This window comes from Bos javanicus, chromosome 28 (assembly GCF_032452875.1).
Source record: "Bos javanicus breed banteng chromosome 28, ARS-OSU_banteng_1.0, whole genome shotgun sequence".
Classification (NCBI taxonomy): Eukaryota; Metazoa; Chordata; class Mammalia; order Artiodactyla; family Bovidae; genus Bos; species Bos javanicus.
Window position 1 is genome coordinate 30320804 of NC_083895.1, and position 17048 is coordinate 30337851.

Consider the following 17048-nt stretch of genomic DNA (forward strand, 5'->3'; position numbering starts at 1 on the left):
TGAATAGTCAGGACTGATTTCCTTTAGGATTGACTGGTTGGATCTCCTTGCAGTGCAAGGGACTCTCAAGAGACTCTCCAATACCACAGTTCAAAAGCATCAGTTCTTTGGCGCTCAGCTTTCTTTATAGTCCAGCTCTCACATCCATACATGACTACTGGAAAAACCATAGCCTTGACTAGATGGACCTTTGTTGGCAAAATAATGTCTCTGCTTTTTAATATGCTGTCTAGGTTGGTCATAGCTTCTCTTCCAGGGAGCAAGCATCTTTTAATTTCATGGCTGCTGTCACCATCTGCAGTGATTTTGAATAGCTCAGTACCTAATATTGAATTTTTGAATAGCTCAGTTCAGTTCAGTTCAGTTGCTCAGTCGTGTCCGACTCTTTGTGACCCCATGAACCTCAGCACACCAGGCCTCCCTGTCCATCACCAACTCCCAGAATCCACCTAAACCCATGTCTATTGAGTCGGTGATGCCATCCAACCATCTCATCTTCTGTCGTCCCCTTCTCCTCCTGCCCTCAATCTTTCCCAGCACCAGGGTCTTTTCCAATGAGTTACCTCTTTGCATCAGGTGGCCAAAGTATTGGAGTTTCAGCTTCAACATCAATCCTTCCAATGAACACCCAGGACTGATCTCCTTTAGGATGGACTGGTTAGATCTCCTTTCAGTCCAAGGGTCTTCTCCAACACCACAGTTCAAAAGCATCAATTCTTTGGTGCTCAGCTTTCTTCACAGTCCAACTGTTACATCCACACATGACCACTGGAAAAATCATAGCCTTGACTAGACGGACCTTTGTTGGCAAAGTAATGTCTCTGCTCTTCAATATGCTGTCTAGGTTGGTCATAACTTTCCTTCCAAGGAGTAAGCGTCTTTTAATTTCATGGCTGCAGTCACCATCTGCAGTGATTTTGGAGCCCAGAAAAATAAAGTCTGACACTGTTTCCACTGTTTCCCCATCTATTTGCCACGAAGTGATGGGACCGGATACCATGATCTTAGTTTTCTGAATGTTGAGCTTTGAGCCAACATTTTCACTCTCCTCTATCACTTTCATCAAGAGGCTCTATAGTTCTTCTTCGCTTTCTGCCATAAGAGTGGTGTCATCTGCATATCTGAGGTTATTGGTACCTAATACAAAAATGTTTGTTAATCTTATCTCTCTAGAACTCAAATTGTTTCTGCTGTTTTTGTTTAGTCTCTAAGTTGTGTCCAACTCTTTTGCAACCCCATAGACTGTAGCCCACCAGGCTCCTCTCTCCATGGGATTTCCCAGGGAGAAATACTGGAATGGGTTGTCATTTCCTTCTCCAGGGATCTTCCTGAGCCAGGGATTGAACCCACGTCTCCTGCATTGGCAGACGGGTTCTTTACCACTGATCCACCAGGGAAGCCCATTGAAGAACTCAAATTCCTCACTTGTAAATTATGGATTATATTTATGAGAATAAATATGGAGTAATATGTGTGAGAGGATTTTGTTAACCATAGATAATTTATACCTACCTAAACAATTATCTTTTTGAAAGAGGACTGAGCTCGCAAGAAAATATTAATGTTGATATTAATGTTTTATAATATATATTAATATATAATTAATATATATATTAATGTTATATATTTATATATATAAGATATATAAATATATAATAACTGCTGCTAAGTCACTTCAGTCATGTCCAACTCTGTGCCACCCCGTAGATGGCAGCCCACCAGGCTCCCCCATCCCTGGAATTCTCCAGGCAAGAACACTGGAGTGGGTTGTCATTTCCTTCTCCAATGCATAGTGAAAGTGAAGTCGCTCAGTCGTGTCTGACTCTTAGCGACGTCATGGACTGCATCCTGCCAGGCTCCTCGGTCCACGGGATTTTCCAGGCATAGTAAAAGCCTTATAACTCAGTTCCAGGCCTGGGGATCAGGAGGTGTGGACTTTACCACTTTACTGTGACATTCCAGAGTGCAGTTTTCTCTTTTTGGAACTTTGGAAATTGTAGAATCATTTGTGAATGTGAGCTGCAACTTTAGTGCAAAACAGACCCTGTTGACACAGATGACTTCTCGAGCTCAGGGTGTTCTTGCTTTAATCTTTTCCCATTAATGCAGCACACATTCATTGAAGTATGAAGATAGATAACTGTGCTAGGTGCTATAGCCCATATTACTGTATCAGCTCTTCTTTAATCCAATTTGCTACTCTTTTTTGAATTTTTTATTGATTGAATTTCTGTGATAAATCTAGTGAAGGACACCTTGAAGAATATTTGAAATACACGCATGACTAATTCTTTTTTTTAGACCAATTTTATATCACAAAAGAAACTGCATGCCCAATAGCAGTCAACTCCCATTTCACCTCTCAACAGCTGCTTATTGTCGTTGCTCTTGTTGTTCAGTCGCTCAGTCGTGTCTGACTCTGTGACCCCCATGAACTGAAGCATGCCAGGCTTCTCTCCCTCTTTCACTATCTTCCTGAGTTTGCTCAAACTCATTGTCCATTGAGACAGTGATGCCATCCATCTTATCCTCTGTCGCCCCCTTTTCCTCTTGCCCTCAATTTTTTCCAGCATCAAAATCATTTCCAATGAGTTGGCTCTTCAAATCAGGTGGCAAAGTCTTGGAGCTTTAGCATCAGTCCTTCCAGCAAATATTCAGGGTTGATTTCCTTTAAGATTGACTGGTTTGATTTCCTTACTGCCCAAGGGACTTTCAGGAGTCTTCACCTGCACCACAGTTTGAAAGCATCAATTCTTATGGGCGTTTCATATACATGGAATCATACAATATGTAGTCTTTTGTGTCTGGTTTCTTTCATTTCATATGATTTTTTTTAAGTTTCATCCATGTCATGGTATGACATGGTAAAATTAATTTTAATAACTTTTAAACTAGTCTCATGTATCCAAACTATGCTTATTTCATTTTATGTATCATCAATATAAAACTTTATTAATGAGATATTTTATATTCTTTAACTTATATGAAGACTTTTTTTGTGGTGTAGATTTTCTTTAGAGTACATCTCAGTAAAGTATAGTCACCTTTTAAGTGTTCAACAGCCACGTGTAGTTAGAGGCTACCGTATTAGTAGGACTCCTGGTTTTAGTTCAGAGCTCTTTTCACTGCATTGTACTTAAAATGTACACATTTTTCTGAAGATACGGAAGCAAATTTTTAGAGAAATTATACTGGAATCTAAAATGAGTTTCACCTAAACAGCTCCATTCATACCTAATTTTCTTTTTTTTAATTAATTAATTTTTTAATTTAATTATTTTAATTGAAGGCTAATTACTTTACAATATTGTAGTGGTTTTTGCCATACATTGACATGAATCGGCCATGGGTTTACATGTGTTCCCCATCCTGAACCCCCCCTCCCACCTCCCTCCCCATCCCATCCCTCTGGGTCATCCCAGTGCACCAGCCCTGAGCACCCTGTCTCATGCATCAACCCTGGACTGGCGATCTGTTTCACATATGATTATATACATGTTTCAGTGCTATTCTCTCAGATCATCCCACCCTCGCCTTCTCCCACAGAGTCCAAAAGACTGTTTTATACACCTGTGTCTCTTTTGCTGTCTTGCATATAGGGTTATTGTTACCATCTTTCTAAATTCCATATATAATGCATGACTAATTCTGACCATGGCTTATTTTGATTTAGAAGAAGGCTGACCTCCTGCTCCAGGTAACAGAATGTCACATTCAAGGCTAATAAGATTCTAAAACAAAAGCTTTACTTGGGTGCTTTTTAAAAAATTCTTTGACAGCTAAAATTAGCTGGCTTTTTATTAAATTTTCAAAACATAATTTTTAGAGTTCTGGAAACACATGCTACTCACAGAAGAGGATATTGAATCAAAGAATTATTTAATCATTTACCTTTTCAGTCATTCTCATGACTTCATGCTCTTTGATGTTGAGACCCAAAGAGCTAGTCCATGTCTTTGCCCAACAGGAATAAATAAAAATTGATGTGTTAGGGGGAAGGTATATAGAGGCTAAGATTATTAGGATGATGATATTTTTATTTATACCTTGTATTTGCAAATTTGAAATACTATATGTTTTTCCCTCAAGTGTTAGTTACTAAAGGGAAAAAATGACCAGTTAAAATGGCAAGACCACAGATAAATTATAGATCAAAATTTTAATAAGCATGATAATAATCAGATTAATTCTAAACTTCTCTACTAGTTTTTAACATTTTTTTTTTAATTTAATTTAATTTTATTTTTTAACTTTACAATATTGTACTGGTTTTGCCATATATCAAAATAAATCCGCCACAGGTATACATGTGTTCCCCATCCTGAACCTTCCTCCCACCTCCCTCCCCATACCATCCCTCTGGGTCGTCCCAATGCACCAGCCCCAAGCATCCAGTATCGTGCGTTGAACCTGGACTGGCGACTCGTTTCATATATGATATTATACATGTTTGAGTGCCATTCTCCCAAATCATCCCACCCTCTCCCTCTCCCACAGAGTCCAAAAGACTGTTCTATACATTAGTGGCTCTTTTGCTGTCTCATATACAGGGTTATTGTTACCATCTTTCTAAATTCCATATATATGCGTTAGTATACTGTATTGGTGTTTTTCTTTCTGGCTTACTTCACTCTGTATAATAGGCTCCAGTTTCATCCACCTCATTAGAACTGACTCAAATGCATTCTTTTTAACGGCTGAGTAGTACTTCATTGTGTATATGTACCACAGCTTTCTTATCCATTCGTCTGCTGATGGACATCTAGGTTGCTTCCGTGTCCTGGCTATTATAAACAGTGCTGCGATGAACATTGGGGTACACGTGTCTCTTTCAATTCTGGTTTCCTCAGTGTGTATGCCCAGCAGTGGAATTGCTGGATCATAAAGCAGTTCTATTCCCAGTTTTTTATTATTTTAAATTTTTTGTCTTTATCTAATGAAGATTATTATTACTTGTAGCATTTACACTTCCAACAGTATAATGGTGGATGTTGGCTTCAAAATTTTCAAGTTGCTCAAATTTGGAACTTACTTTCTGGGATTTATAGATTCTTCCTTTTTAAAAAGGAACTATCCCTTTCCTTCAGTTTAGCACTGCAGGTAGATTCCCTATAGTGAATGAATCTCCCTTGTTCTTATCACAAATAGCCCTCGGAATAGCAACTCTTTATTTAAGGCAGCAGTCCCCGACCTTTTTGGAACCAGGGACCGATTTCATGGAAGACATTTTTTCTACAACCAGGGCAGTGGTAGGTTGAGGGGGAACAGTTCAGGATGATTCAAGCCCGTTTAATTTATTGTGCACTTTATTTCTACTCTAATGCTGCCGCTGATCTGACAGGAGGTACTGGTCTATGGCCCCAGAGATTGGGGGCCCTTGAATTAAGGCTTAAATTTTTAAAAACAATCTTTTTCTTTCAGACCTCTTAAGCCATGAAAATGCAGCAACACTGAATGATGTAAAGACACTGGTCCAGCAGCTATACACAACGCTGTGCATCGAGCAGCACCAGTTAAACAAGGAAAGGGAGCTTATTGAAAGATTAGAAGATCTCAAAGAACAGCTGGCGCCCCTGGAAAAGGTGCAAATTCAAATTTCACACTTTTCTCTTCACTAGTATTTTTTCCAGAGGATATATGTTTGCTTCCCCCCCTCCAAGTTGTATGTGATTGAATTATGTTAACCTGATGAGTTGGGGAACTGAATCATAAAAATCTTCCAATTAAAACTATGAAAGAACTTTAAAAGAAATAGTTTGGGCCTTAATAATGGACCTAGAGCTTTGAGGCCTGAATATATTCTCATTAACCAGACATACTACCTTTATGACAAAGATTGGAATACTTGCTGATCAAGAAGGGTTCTAAGTGAGGTAGATAATCATTTTAGCCAACTTAAGAATTAATATTATATGGAATATCATGTAACTGTTAAAAAACAATTCTGTAGATCTAATATGCTATAGAAAACTCATATTTTATGAAAAGTAAATTATAAGATAATGTACGCATTAGTGCATTTTGTTATTGTTTAGTCACTAAGTTATCCAACTCTTTCGTGATCCCAAGGACTATAGCCCACCAGGCTCTCTGTCCATGGGATTTCCCAGACAAGAATGCTGGAGTGGGTTGCCATTTCCTTCTCCAGGGAATCTTCCCAACCCTGGGATCAACCCCGCATCTCCTGTATTGGCAGATAGATTCTTTACCACTGAGGCACCCGGGAAGCCCATGGTAGTGCATACTATGATTCCATTTTTCATTGAAATATATGTTACACATATAGCCATACACACACACACACACACACACAAAGAAAAAAATAGAAGGGACGTATTCCCAAATGCTAATAGAATGATAGGATCATGAATAATTTTTCTTCTTTATACTTTGCTGAATGTTTTACACTGAAGATGTGTCATCCTTATTTTTTAATAATAATACAAGTATTTCCACTTTAAGAAACTAGACTATATTAGAGATTAAGGAGGAGAATAAATAATATTGTACTTTTTTCTTATTTCCTTAAAAGTAATAAACATATATCTCAAGGTTGTTCTCATTAAATTTAAGACCTTTAGAAATGTTTGAGGAACTATTGTAAAGGGAGATGAAATTTAAACTTTGTACTTTCAAAATGCAAAGCTTTTTTTAATGTATTAGCTATAACAAAATAATTATCATCCTTTACTGAATATTTACTTTGTGCTAGGAATTGTCCTACATATTTTACCTGTATTCTCTTATTTAACAGAACAACACATTAATGAAGTTATGGTGATTCTTGGATCAGGGCCTGAATCCAGAGCCCATGCTCTGACTCGCTGTGCTCTTTTGCCCCAGTAGACCTCTTGAGTAAAAAATTAATAATGGATTAAATCTTGAATGCTACAGTGAGAGAACATTAGCCTATTTTTGTTTCCCTCTTTCAAAGAAAATAATCTTGTGGTTGGATAAAGACCTATGAAACTAACTTATTTCACCATATTTTCAGCTACTAGTGTACTAAAAATGTTATTCCTATAAAATATTATTCAGTAAAAACTGCAGATACTATTTAGGAAGACAAACTATGTTTTCTAGAATTGAGACCAACTTGTATCTTGATTGCAAGCCCTGTTCTTAAGTGAACATAGAACAGTTTAAATAAGAGTTTAAAATTGGATCTATGTCAAAATGCTTTAGAGTTGACTGATCATGTGTGACCTATAGGTACGAATTGAAATCAGCAGAAAAGCTGAGAAGAGGACCACTTTGGTGCTATGGGGTGGACTTGCCTACATGGCCACACAGTTTGGCATTTTGGCCCGGCTTACCTGGTGGGAATATTCTTGGGACATCATGGAGCCAGTCACCTACTTCATCACTTATGGAAGTGCCATGGCAATGTATGCATATTTTGTAATGACACGCCAGGTAAGAATTCCTCTTCAAGTAACTTTCCTGACATAGTGAAATTTTGGTTGTCAAAGTAGTTCTCTTTTCTCTCATATTCTTTATAAGGCCAGTTCCCTTTAAGTAAATCACTTATCCTTTATATGCAGTCACTCACATATACACACGTACATGCACATGCTCATGCATGCCAATTACATATCAGGAACTACTCTAGGTGCTAGAGATAGAGAGATATAAGACATGGCTTTGGCCCCCATGGAGCAAACAGACTCTTAAGAGAACCATATAAAGGGCTAAATTCATAACAATATTATGGTAAGATAGAGAATAAGAAGGCAAAGGAGAAGAGAGGTCAGCTGTAGGATAACTTGTTCAGCTCAGTTGGCTTGGCTTTTTATGTACTGTGTAATTAATGTAGCAGTCAGATGGGGTAGTTTTTTGTTTTTATCAAATATTTGGAATGGAGAATTGGTGAAAACTAATCAAATAAACAAAACTCTGGGTTACTTCTAAGTATATCAGTAGTATAGGTATTTGTCAATGTTATTTTAATGTCAAGGAAGGGAAGTGAAAGTTAGATATCTAATCACTATTCTGTTCTTTAACAACCAAGGCTCATGTATTAAATATCAGTGTCTAGAACTAATTGTTATTGTTAGTGCTATTTTTTTAGTAGCTTGGAAATCCATGGGATGTATGAGGGATTTATTATTGCTTTAAGTGATACAACCATAGATCCAGGCTCCCTTGAATAAAAATCACTTGAAATAGTTGAGACAGATGAGAAACTTTTTCTATTTTCTTAAGTGTCAAAAGAATTCTGAGAGTTGCTTCTTATGTTTTTATATGGCCTCTGTTGAATGAACATAGATGTTTTATTTCTGTAGTCATTAGACCAGTGGTCACAGGCCTATTTTTGTGAGGGAAAATGAAAGCTCAAGGGTGTTATTTAACCTTTCTGGGCCTCCCAAATTTGTCTAGTGGGCAGAAGAGAGGAAGTACATTGCTCATGTCCTGCTATTGTTTGCCCAGCATCTCTAGCACTTAATCCCATGTCTAGCTCATATTCGTCACTCTATATGAACAGAGCGGGCAACCAGATCAGTCTTATCTAATCAGACCTCTGGGCATGGCTTGCATATGTCTATGTTGTTTAGTTTCTTGTTGTTTTAGTTTCTTGTTGTTTAGTTTCCAAGTTGTGTCTGACTGTTTGTGATCCCCTGAACCGTAGCCCGCCAGGCTCCTCTGTCCATGGGATTTCCCAGGCAAGAAAACTGGAGTGGGTTGCCATTTCCTGCTCCCAGAGGATCTTCCCAACTCGGGGATTGAACCCATGTCTCCTGCATTGGCAGGTGGATTTTTTACCACTGAGACACCCCTTAAATGGGTTCTTTTTATCAGGTGAAATCTAGGCTCCTTAGCCGAAGTTCATAACTGGTTGCTGTCCTTTCCAAATGTCTCTCAACTCATCTGTGTATGTACTAGGTATTTTAAACACATTAAATTACAGTTGTCCCTTGAACATCAGGGTTTAGGGGCATCAACCCTCTGTGAAGTGAAAAAAAAAAAAATCCACATATAACTTACAGTCGTCCCTCTGACCCATGGTTCCTCTGTATCCATAGTCTCTCCATATCCAAGGTTCCCCATCTGGGGATTCACCTGACTGTGGATCGTGTAGTGCTATAGTATTTACCATTGAAAAAAAATCCACATATAAGTGGACCTGTTTGGTTCAAACCCATGTTGTTCAAGGGTTAACTGTATAGTGTTTGAATGTGTTAGTTGCTCAGTCATGTTGGACTCTTTGTGACACTCCAAGGACTGTGGCCCTCTAGACTATCAAGATTGCCGGGAGAAATATCAATAACCTCAGATCTGCAGATGACACCACCCTTATGGCAGAAAGCAAAGAAGCACTAAAGAGCCTCTTGATGAAAGAGGAGAGTGAAAAAGTTGGCTTAAAGCTCAACATTCAGAAAACTAAGATCATGGCATCTGGTCCCATCACTTCATGGCAAATAGATGGGGAAACAGTGTCAGACTTTATTTTTATGGGCTCCAAAATCACTGCAGATGGTGATTGCAGCCATGAAATTAAAAGACGCTTACTCCTTGGAAGGAAAGTAATGACCAACCTAGACAGCATATTCAAAAGCAGAGACATTACTTTGCCAACAAAGGTCCGTCTGGTCAAGGCTATGGTTTTTCCAGTGGTCATGTGTGGATGTGAGAGTTGGACTGTGAAGAAAGCTGAGCACCGAAGAATTGATGCTTTTAAACTGTGGCGTTGGAGAAGACTCTTGAGAGTCCCTTGTACTGCAAGGAGATCCACCCAGTCCATTCTGAAGGAGATCAGCCCTGGGATTTCTTTGGAAGGACTGATGCTAAAGCTGAAACTCCAGTACTTTGGCCACCTCATGCGAAGACTTGACTCATTGGAAAAGACTCTGATGCTGGGAGGGATTAGGGGCAGGAGGAGAAGGGGACGACAGAGGATGAGATGGCTGGATGGCATCACTGACTCGATAGACGTGACTCTTTAGTGAACTCCGGGAGTTGGTGATGGACAGGGAGGCCTGGCGTGCTGCGATTCGTGCGGTCGCAAAGAGTCGGACACGACTGAGTGACTAAACTGAACTGAACTGAGGGAGGCCTGGCGTGTTGTGATTCATGGGGTCGCAAATAGTCAGACACGACTGAACTGAACTGAACTGAATACAGTGCCTATGTGTCCTACTGTTTAAATGCTGAACTGCTGTGATTCCTCAACATTTTTGCTGCCCCCAAGTGACTGGTTGCAAAATAGCAGTAGTAAACAATTTAGTCTTGTGAGTAGGAAAACATTGACCAAATTGAATGTAAAATATTCTTCCCCATGTCAATAGCCATAATTAACACCCATGAAGCAAAAGCCTATTCAGTAGCATTTAAACTGTTGAATAAGCTTTTATTAGCAACCTAAATAGATTCAAAAGTGTATTAAGTTCCAAAGAATTTTTATAAGATGATAAGTTCCTTGAGATCATAAAATTAAGTAGCATATTGAATTTTACTAATATTTCAGTGAGACCTAAGTACCACTTTCTATCATATGAAAAAGGAGCCTGACAATAAGAAAATGCCAGTTGAAAAAGTTACTTCAGCAGGCATGTGAACCACTATTCAATACCCTAGCCCAAGTATTTTCAGCAAAGGGGATGTCACCCTCAAGGGGGCAAAAATTGGTTCTTGAGGAGTAAAACATCTTGGAAATTACAACAGATAAATGGATATACAGTCTATCTGTGGTATTAAAACCTCTTTGGGGAGAAGAGGCAGCTAAGGGGAAAATATCTGCAAAGGCATCTTAAGGTAATGATGAAAAAAGATTAAGAAACACTGACCTAGCCTTTAATACCCTTTGTCATCTCAGTTCCAACATTCATGCTTTATGTTCTGTTATACTCCAGCAAACTACTTCAGTGACCATTCAGAACCTACTTATAATAAAAACTCGTGTGCCTAAACCTGTAGGCTCCTGACGTCTCTCTTAACTTGTTTTGTCACCTTCCTCATGTGTTGCTTCCTTTTCTGTCCCAATTAGACCCTATTGCCATTCTGTTCAATCACTACTCCATTGTCTTTCCATTATATGTAGTCTGTAAACTCCTAATCTTGGATAATTCTAGCCATTTACCCTATATCCAGGCTACTGAACATTGCTAGAGAAAAATCATGTAATAGTATGGAATGGGCAACTGCTTATGTTTCTAATTAGATTTTCTTCCCCCATAAAGTTACTTCAAGACTTCACATCAAGCTCCTCATCCCACCTTTAACTTTGCCTTCTACTTCTCCTAGAAAATTGAGCTTAACAGATAGAAGCTTTCTAATTCCTAAACTCTGTGAGTTTAATAGCATCCTTACTGACTTGCATACTATTTCCTTAAATTCAAATAAGAGGTGGCATTTTCTTAATCAGGGCTAGCTCTTCTACCTTCTCTTAATCTTATTACCTCCTTCCAGAATCTTACCCCAGTATATATTTTTGGTATGTTCTCTATGTTACCAAACTCTCCTTCTCTGATTCTCTTTCCTTTATAATAAAGCTCTCCATGTCTTTCTTCTCAGTTATTATCAAATAACCAAGTTTCTAGAATAGAGTCTAGCATGCAGTTGCTTAGTAAATGCTTGTTGCCCAAGAGAGGATACATAGACTAGATCTGAATAAATTGAATTAGTGTATACATTTATATCCTTACCAAAGATAAGTAGCCTAGTCACAGCAACTTAGATGAAAGTAGAGGGCTTTCTCTCAAGTTTTTAAACCAGCATTTGTCCCTTAGGTCAAGATTATTTGATCCAGATCATGATTCTGTCTTTTTAAAAAGCTTCCATAAACCCCTCAACTACTGTTGAGTCGTTATCTGTCATCCTGAGTATTTAAATATTTACTTCTGTTTCCAGTTGTGGCATACTAGGTAATCAGAACAATGCTCTCATTAGGAAATGTTAAAATAGTTAAACAAAACATAAAACACATCTGCCTGTAGATTCTAGAGAACATAACAAAAATTACCAGGCAAGGACCAGAAGAAGAGAAGTCTGAGTAAGGTGAGTCTGGTGTTTAGGTGTCCTTTTTCCTCTGGGGATTTACACTGAGTAAAGGCCGAGCGGCCAAGAAGCTGAGCCATACTGGATAACCTAGAAGGACCAAAGCCATAGACATTCATGTCCAGGGATTGTTAAAATAGGTTGAAACACGTTTGCTTTGGTTTGGAATTTTAAAGGCCACTATTGTAGAATAGAAGAACCTGTTCTTTCAATCATCCAGTGTTGTAAATTGGATTGAAGTAGTCCTAGAATACTGGAAGTCCCATAGTGCTAATCTCACAGGTTCCAGGCAGAAGAAAATATTAATCTCCCTGGGAGGAGATAACATTATCCTAAGCCTAAATACAGAGTTAAACATACAATAAAAAATAAACAGATACACAAGAAAATACCTATAAAAACAATAGACATTTGAAACACAAATAGGAGATCTAGTAACTGGATTTATCAGACAAAGCCTTTAAAATGATTATGCTTACTGTATTTGGGGAGATAAAAGGTAAGGTTGAGAATATTAACAGATAACTTGATTTAAAAAAAAAAACAATGAACATTCTAGAGAACAAATTTAATGGATTGATTTAACTGTAGAGTAGACATAAGCGGGATATAGTGACCTGGAAATAAATCAGAAGAAATAAATATGGAAAGACATAAAGAAGTAAAATATAGGAGAAGGTAAGAGGTATAGAGGATAAAGTGAAAAGGCCTAATACATTTTTAATTTTCTTAGTGTCTCAGAAGGAGAGGAGAAAAAGAGTGGGAACAAACAATATTTAAAGAGCTGATGACTGAGAGGTTTCCAAAATAATGAAAGACATTAATTTATAGATTTAAAAATTCTGTCAAATACCAATCAATGTAAAGGAAGAGAAGCTCACATCTAGACACATCAGAAGTAAAATTGCAAAAGACAAAGACAAAGAAGAAATCTTAAGAGAAGCAAAAGGAGAAAAAGAAAGGATTGCCTTCTGAGGAGTCACTGTTAGATAGCATGTCAACCACAGAAATGAAGGTAATCTCAACCACAAGAAGGTAATAGAATGGTACCTACAATGTGTTGAAAGAAAATAATTGTCAACTTAGGATTCTATACTCAGCAAAAATATCCTTCCAAAATAAAGGTTAAATAAAGATGTTTCCAGACAAAGGAATAGAGAACTTGTCACCTGTAGATCTGTACGAAGGAAATACTAGAGGTTGTTGTTCTTAGGGCAGAGGAAGGTTATCACAGCTGGAAAGTCAAAAAAAGCAGGAAGGAATGAAGAGCAATGAAAATGGTAAATCTGTGAGTGAATCTAAATGAATATTAAATGGACTTCCTGGTGGTCCAGTGGTTAAGAATCCACCTGCCAATGCAGAGAACACAGGTTTGATCGCTGGTCCGGGAAGATTCCACATGCCACAAGGCAGCCAAGCCCGTGCACCACACCACTGAGCCCTGTGCCACAGCGACCGAAGCCCACACACCCCAAGCCTGTGCACAGGAGAAGCCACCACAGTGAGAAGTCCACGCACGACGAGAGAGCCTGCGTGCTGCAGCAGACATAGCACAGCCAAAAATAACAACAAATGAACAGTGAATGCATAAAACACAGAAAAAACGAAAACATACAAAACTAGCATGTGTATCTGGAGGGGTAGGCGAACTTGAAGTGTTGTAATGTCCCTTTGTTGCCTAGAAAAAGGGTAAGAGTACCACTTCCATTCCACTTTTATTTTTGGTCCTAGCCAATGCAGAAGGCAAGAAAAAGATACAGTGGATGAAAATATTGGAAAGAAAAACAACTGGCATGATACATAGATTTTGCACATAGAAAAATTTTAAAAACATATGTAGATAATTGGTTAGAATTCATAAGTGAGTTTCATTAAGGTTACTGGATACAAGGTCAGTGCACATAAATGAGTTACATATCTATATGCCAACCACAAATGGTTAGAAATGAAACTTTTTAAAAGATGCAACTTAAAATGACTTTTAAAAATAAATCATGCAAAAGATGTACAAGATGTCTATGTAGAAAAGCATAAAATTAAAGGAGATTTAATGAATGTAAGATACCACATGTTCATGGACCAGAAAAGTAAATATTGTAAAAATGTTGGTTCTCTCCACATTGATCTGTTAGATTCATTGCAACCCCAGTTAGAATCCCAATAAATTTGGGATTGGGGGAAGAGATTTGATTAAGCTACTTCTAAAATTTATATGGAAATAAAAACACTAAGAAAAGTCAATAAACTCTTGAAGAAAAACTACATAAAAGGATTTACTATGTCAGATATGAAGACTACAGTTCTGGTCTACAGTTCTCCAGTACAGAGCACACTGCGGAGCTGCAGTGACTGAGACAGTGACGGAGGTGTGGACGCTAGTCCAGTGGAATGGGAGAGCAAAGTAGGAACAGCCCTAGTGTGAATGCACTTATGATGTTAAAAAATGGCGCTGCCGAGAAGAAGTCTTTTGGTAAATGGTGCTAGAACAATTGACTGTCCATATAAAAAAAAGAAATGACCTCATCCTCATACTATAAACAAAATTAATTCCAGATGGATTGTTGATCTAAACGTGAAAGGTAGCACGATGAAGCTCCTGGGAAGTAATAATATAGAAGAACATCTTCATTACTGTGGAGAAGAAAACAGCTGTTTACACAATAAAAAGTGCTAGCCGTAAAAAGTAGAAATAATAAATTAGGCTGTATTAACAATTAAGAACATCTTTTTACTGAAGAGCACCATTAGGAGGGAGAATGAGCTGGGAGGAGATGTTTGCAGTATGTATATCCCACAAAGGATCCATATATATTAACAAATCCTACAAGCCAATAAGAAAAAGACAATCCAGATATGCACAGGCACTTCTAAAAGAGGATGTGTAAACGGCCAGTAATATAAAAGAGGATATGAAAAAGCCTCAGCCTCACGAGTAATCATGAAAATGCTGTATATCATCAAGAGAAGTAAAAACATGTGTCTACATAAAAATTTGTACACAAATGTTCATAGCAAGATTATTCATAATAGCCAAAAAGTGGGAAAATCTGAATGTCTATCAATTGACAAATAGGTAAATAAAGTGTAGCATATCCATTCAATGGAGTCTTATTTGGCAATAAAAAGAAATAATGTACTGATACATGAAACAAACAGATGAGCCTTGAAAGAAGCCAGACACATAAGGCTGTATGTTGTATGATTCCACTTATGAAATATCCAGAATAGGCAAATCTATGGAGACAGAAAGTAGACAGGTAGTTAACCTAGAACTGGAAGTATGGAGGGAGATCAGAAGTGATATTAAAGGGTATGGGGTTTCTTTGGGGGATGATAAAAATATTCTAAAATTTACTGTAGTAATGATTGTACAATTCTGTGGCTGTGCTAAAAAGCACCGTTATACCTTAAATAGGTAAATTGTGTGGTATCTCAAGTAAAGTTGTTTTTAAAATGTTAGGTAGGGCTTCCCTGGTGACTTATGAATCTGCCTGCCGGTACAGGAGACACAAGTTCAATCCCTGGTTTGGGAAGATCCCACATGCTGTGAAGCAAGTAAGCCTGTGCACCACAACTATTGAGCCTGTGCTCTAGAGACCCCGAGCCACAACTACTGAGCCCCCAAGTGCCCTCGAGTCCGTGATTCACAGCAGGAGAAGCCTCCGCAGTGAGAAGTCTGCACACGGCAACTGGAGAGTAGCCCCTGCTCTCTGCAATTAGAAAAAAGCCTATGCAGCAACAAGACCCAGCACAGCCAAAGATAAATAGATAAATAAAATTTTATAAAATAAAATATGAGGTAGTCATGTAAATAATATAATTTAGGAGTTTGGGATTAACATACACACACTACTATATATAAAACAGATAAGCAACAGGGACCCACTGTATAGCACATGGAATGATGCTCAGTATTTTGTAATTACCTGTATCTGAATCACCGTGCAATACGCCTGAAACTGGTGCACGCAAAAGATGAGTATCACAGACATGATACTGAGTGAAAGTCATACACATTGCGTACTTTCTGACTTCATTTTTATTAATATAAAATTTTAAAAACCAGGTGAAACTGATCCGTAGAGCTCAGGAAGATGCATTTTAAGTAAGAAAGCTACAAAGAGAGCAAGAAAACAGATACCATAAAAGTCATGATAGTGATTATTTTGCAGAGGAAGAAAGGGTGAGTAATTGGACAGGGGCAGGAAGGAGGCTTCTGAGTTATTGGTAGTATTCTATTTTCTTTACCTGGTGATGATTAAAATTTATTATGTGATGATTCTTTAGGAAGTACATTTTTGTTTTGTGTTCTCTTCTGTGTTTTCACAATAAAAAAAATTTTAAGAAATATTTAACATAGCACATGTCAGTAGTATATCTTTATTTGCAATCATGTGTACTGAATCTAATCAATAGTAAGGGCTTATTTTGTGACGATAGTGTGCTAAGGACTAATAATTTAATTTTTCTTTTATTTTTGTAGGAATATGTTTATCCAGAAGCCAGAGACAGACAATACTTATTATTTTTCCATAAAGGAGCCAAAAAGTCACGTTTTGACCTAGAGAAATACAATCAACTCAAGGATGCAATTGCTCAGGTAAGTTTTCCAAAAATGAAAGTAAACCCCAGCCCCATCTTGTACAGTGGCGGCATCATCATCTATAATCACACTACTTAAATGGGTAAACTCTGAAAGAATGATCCAGTCCTCTTCTTCCTATGCAAATTATTCCTCAACCAGTAGAAATGACTGTTTTAACATATACACCTCTCCAGGAAGTTTTATATAACACAAGCAGGTGTTATGTAACACAAGAAAAGATAATGTGTCCCATCTATCCTGTTAACACTAGCATATTGAAATTTTTAGACCTATTTTTAGTTTTTTAGTTTTTGTATCTTTACCTTTCTGTCTGCTTTTATCTTTCTCTCTTTTTTTAATCTTTCTACAATTGACCCCAAGATCTCTCACCTAAAATGTGTGGTAGCAATGGGGCAAAAATAAAACCCAGGTCAAAGAGAGACTACTAGAAATCTTTGCCAGGTGCCAG

The 17048-nt window shown here is 37.8% G+C and overlaps 1 protein-coding gene across 4 annotated transcripts in view; it reads left to right on the forward strand.

The window, feature by feature from the left end:
- The window catches only part of MCU (mitochondrial calcium uniporter), a 195855-nt gene that overhangs the window by 175984 nt on the left and 2823 nt on the right, over positions 1–17048 (forward strand). For all 4 annotated transcript variants that reach the window (XM_061405296.1, XM_061405297.1, XM_061405298.1 and 1 more), the window contains 3 exons: positions 5422–5582; positions 7213–7416; positions 16478–16594. In XM_061405296.1, coding sequence (XP_061261280.1) covers positions 5422–5582; positions 7213–7416; positions 16478–16594 — 482 coding nt within the window. The remainder of the gene's footprint in view (positions 1–5421; positions 5583–7212; positions 7417–16477; positions 16595–17048) is intronic.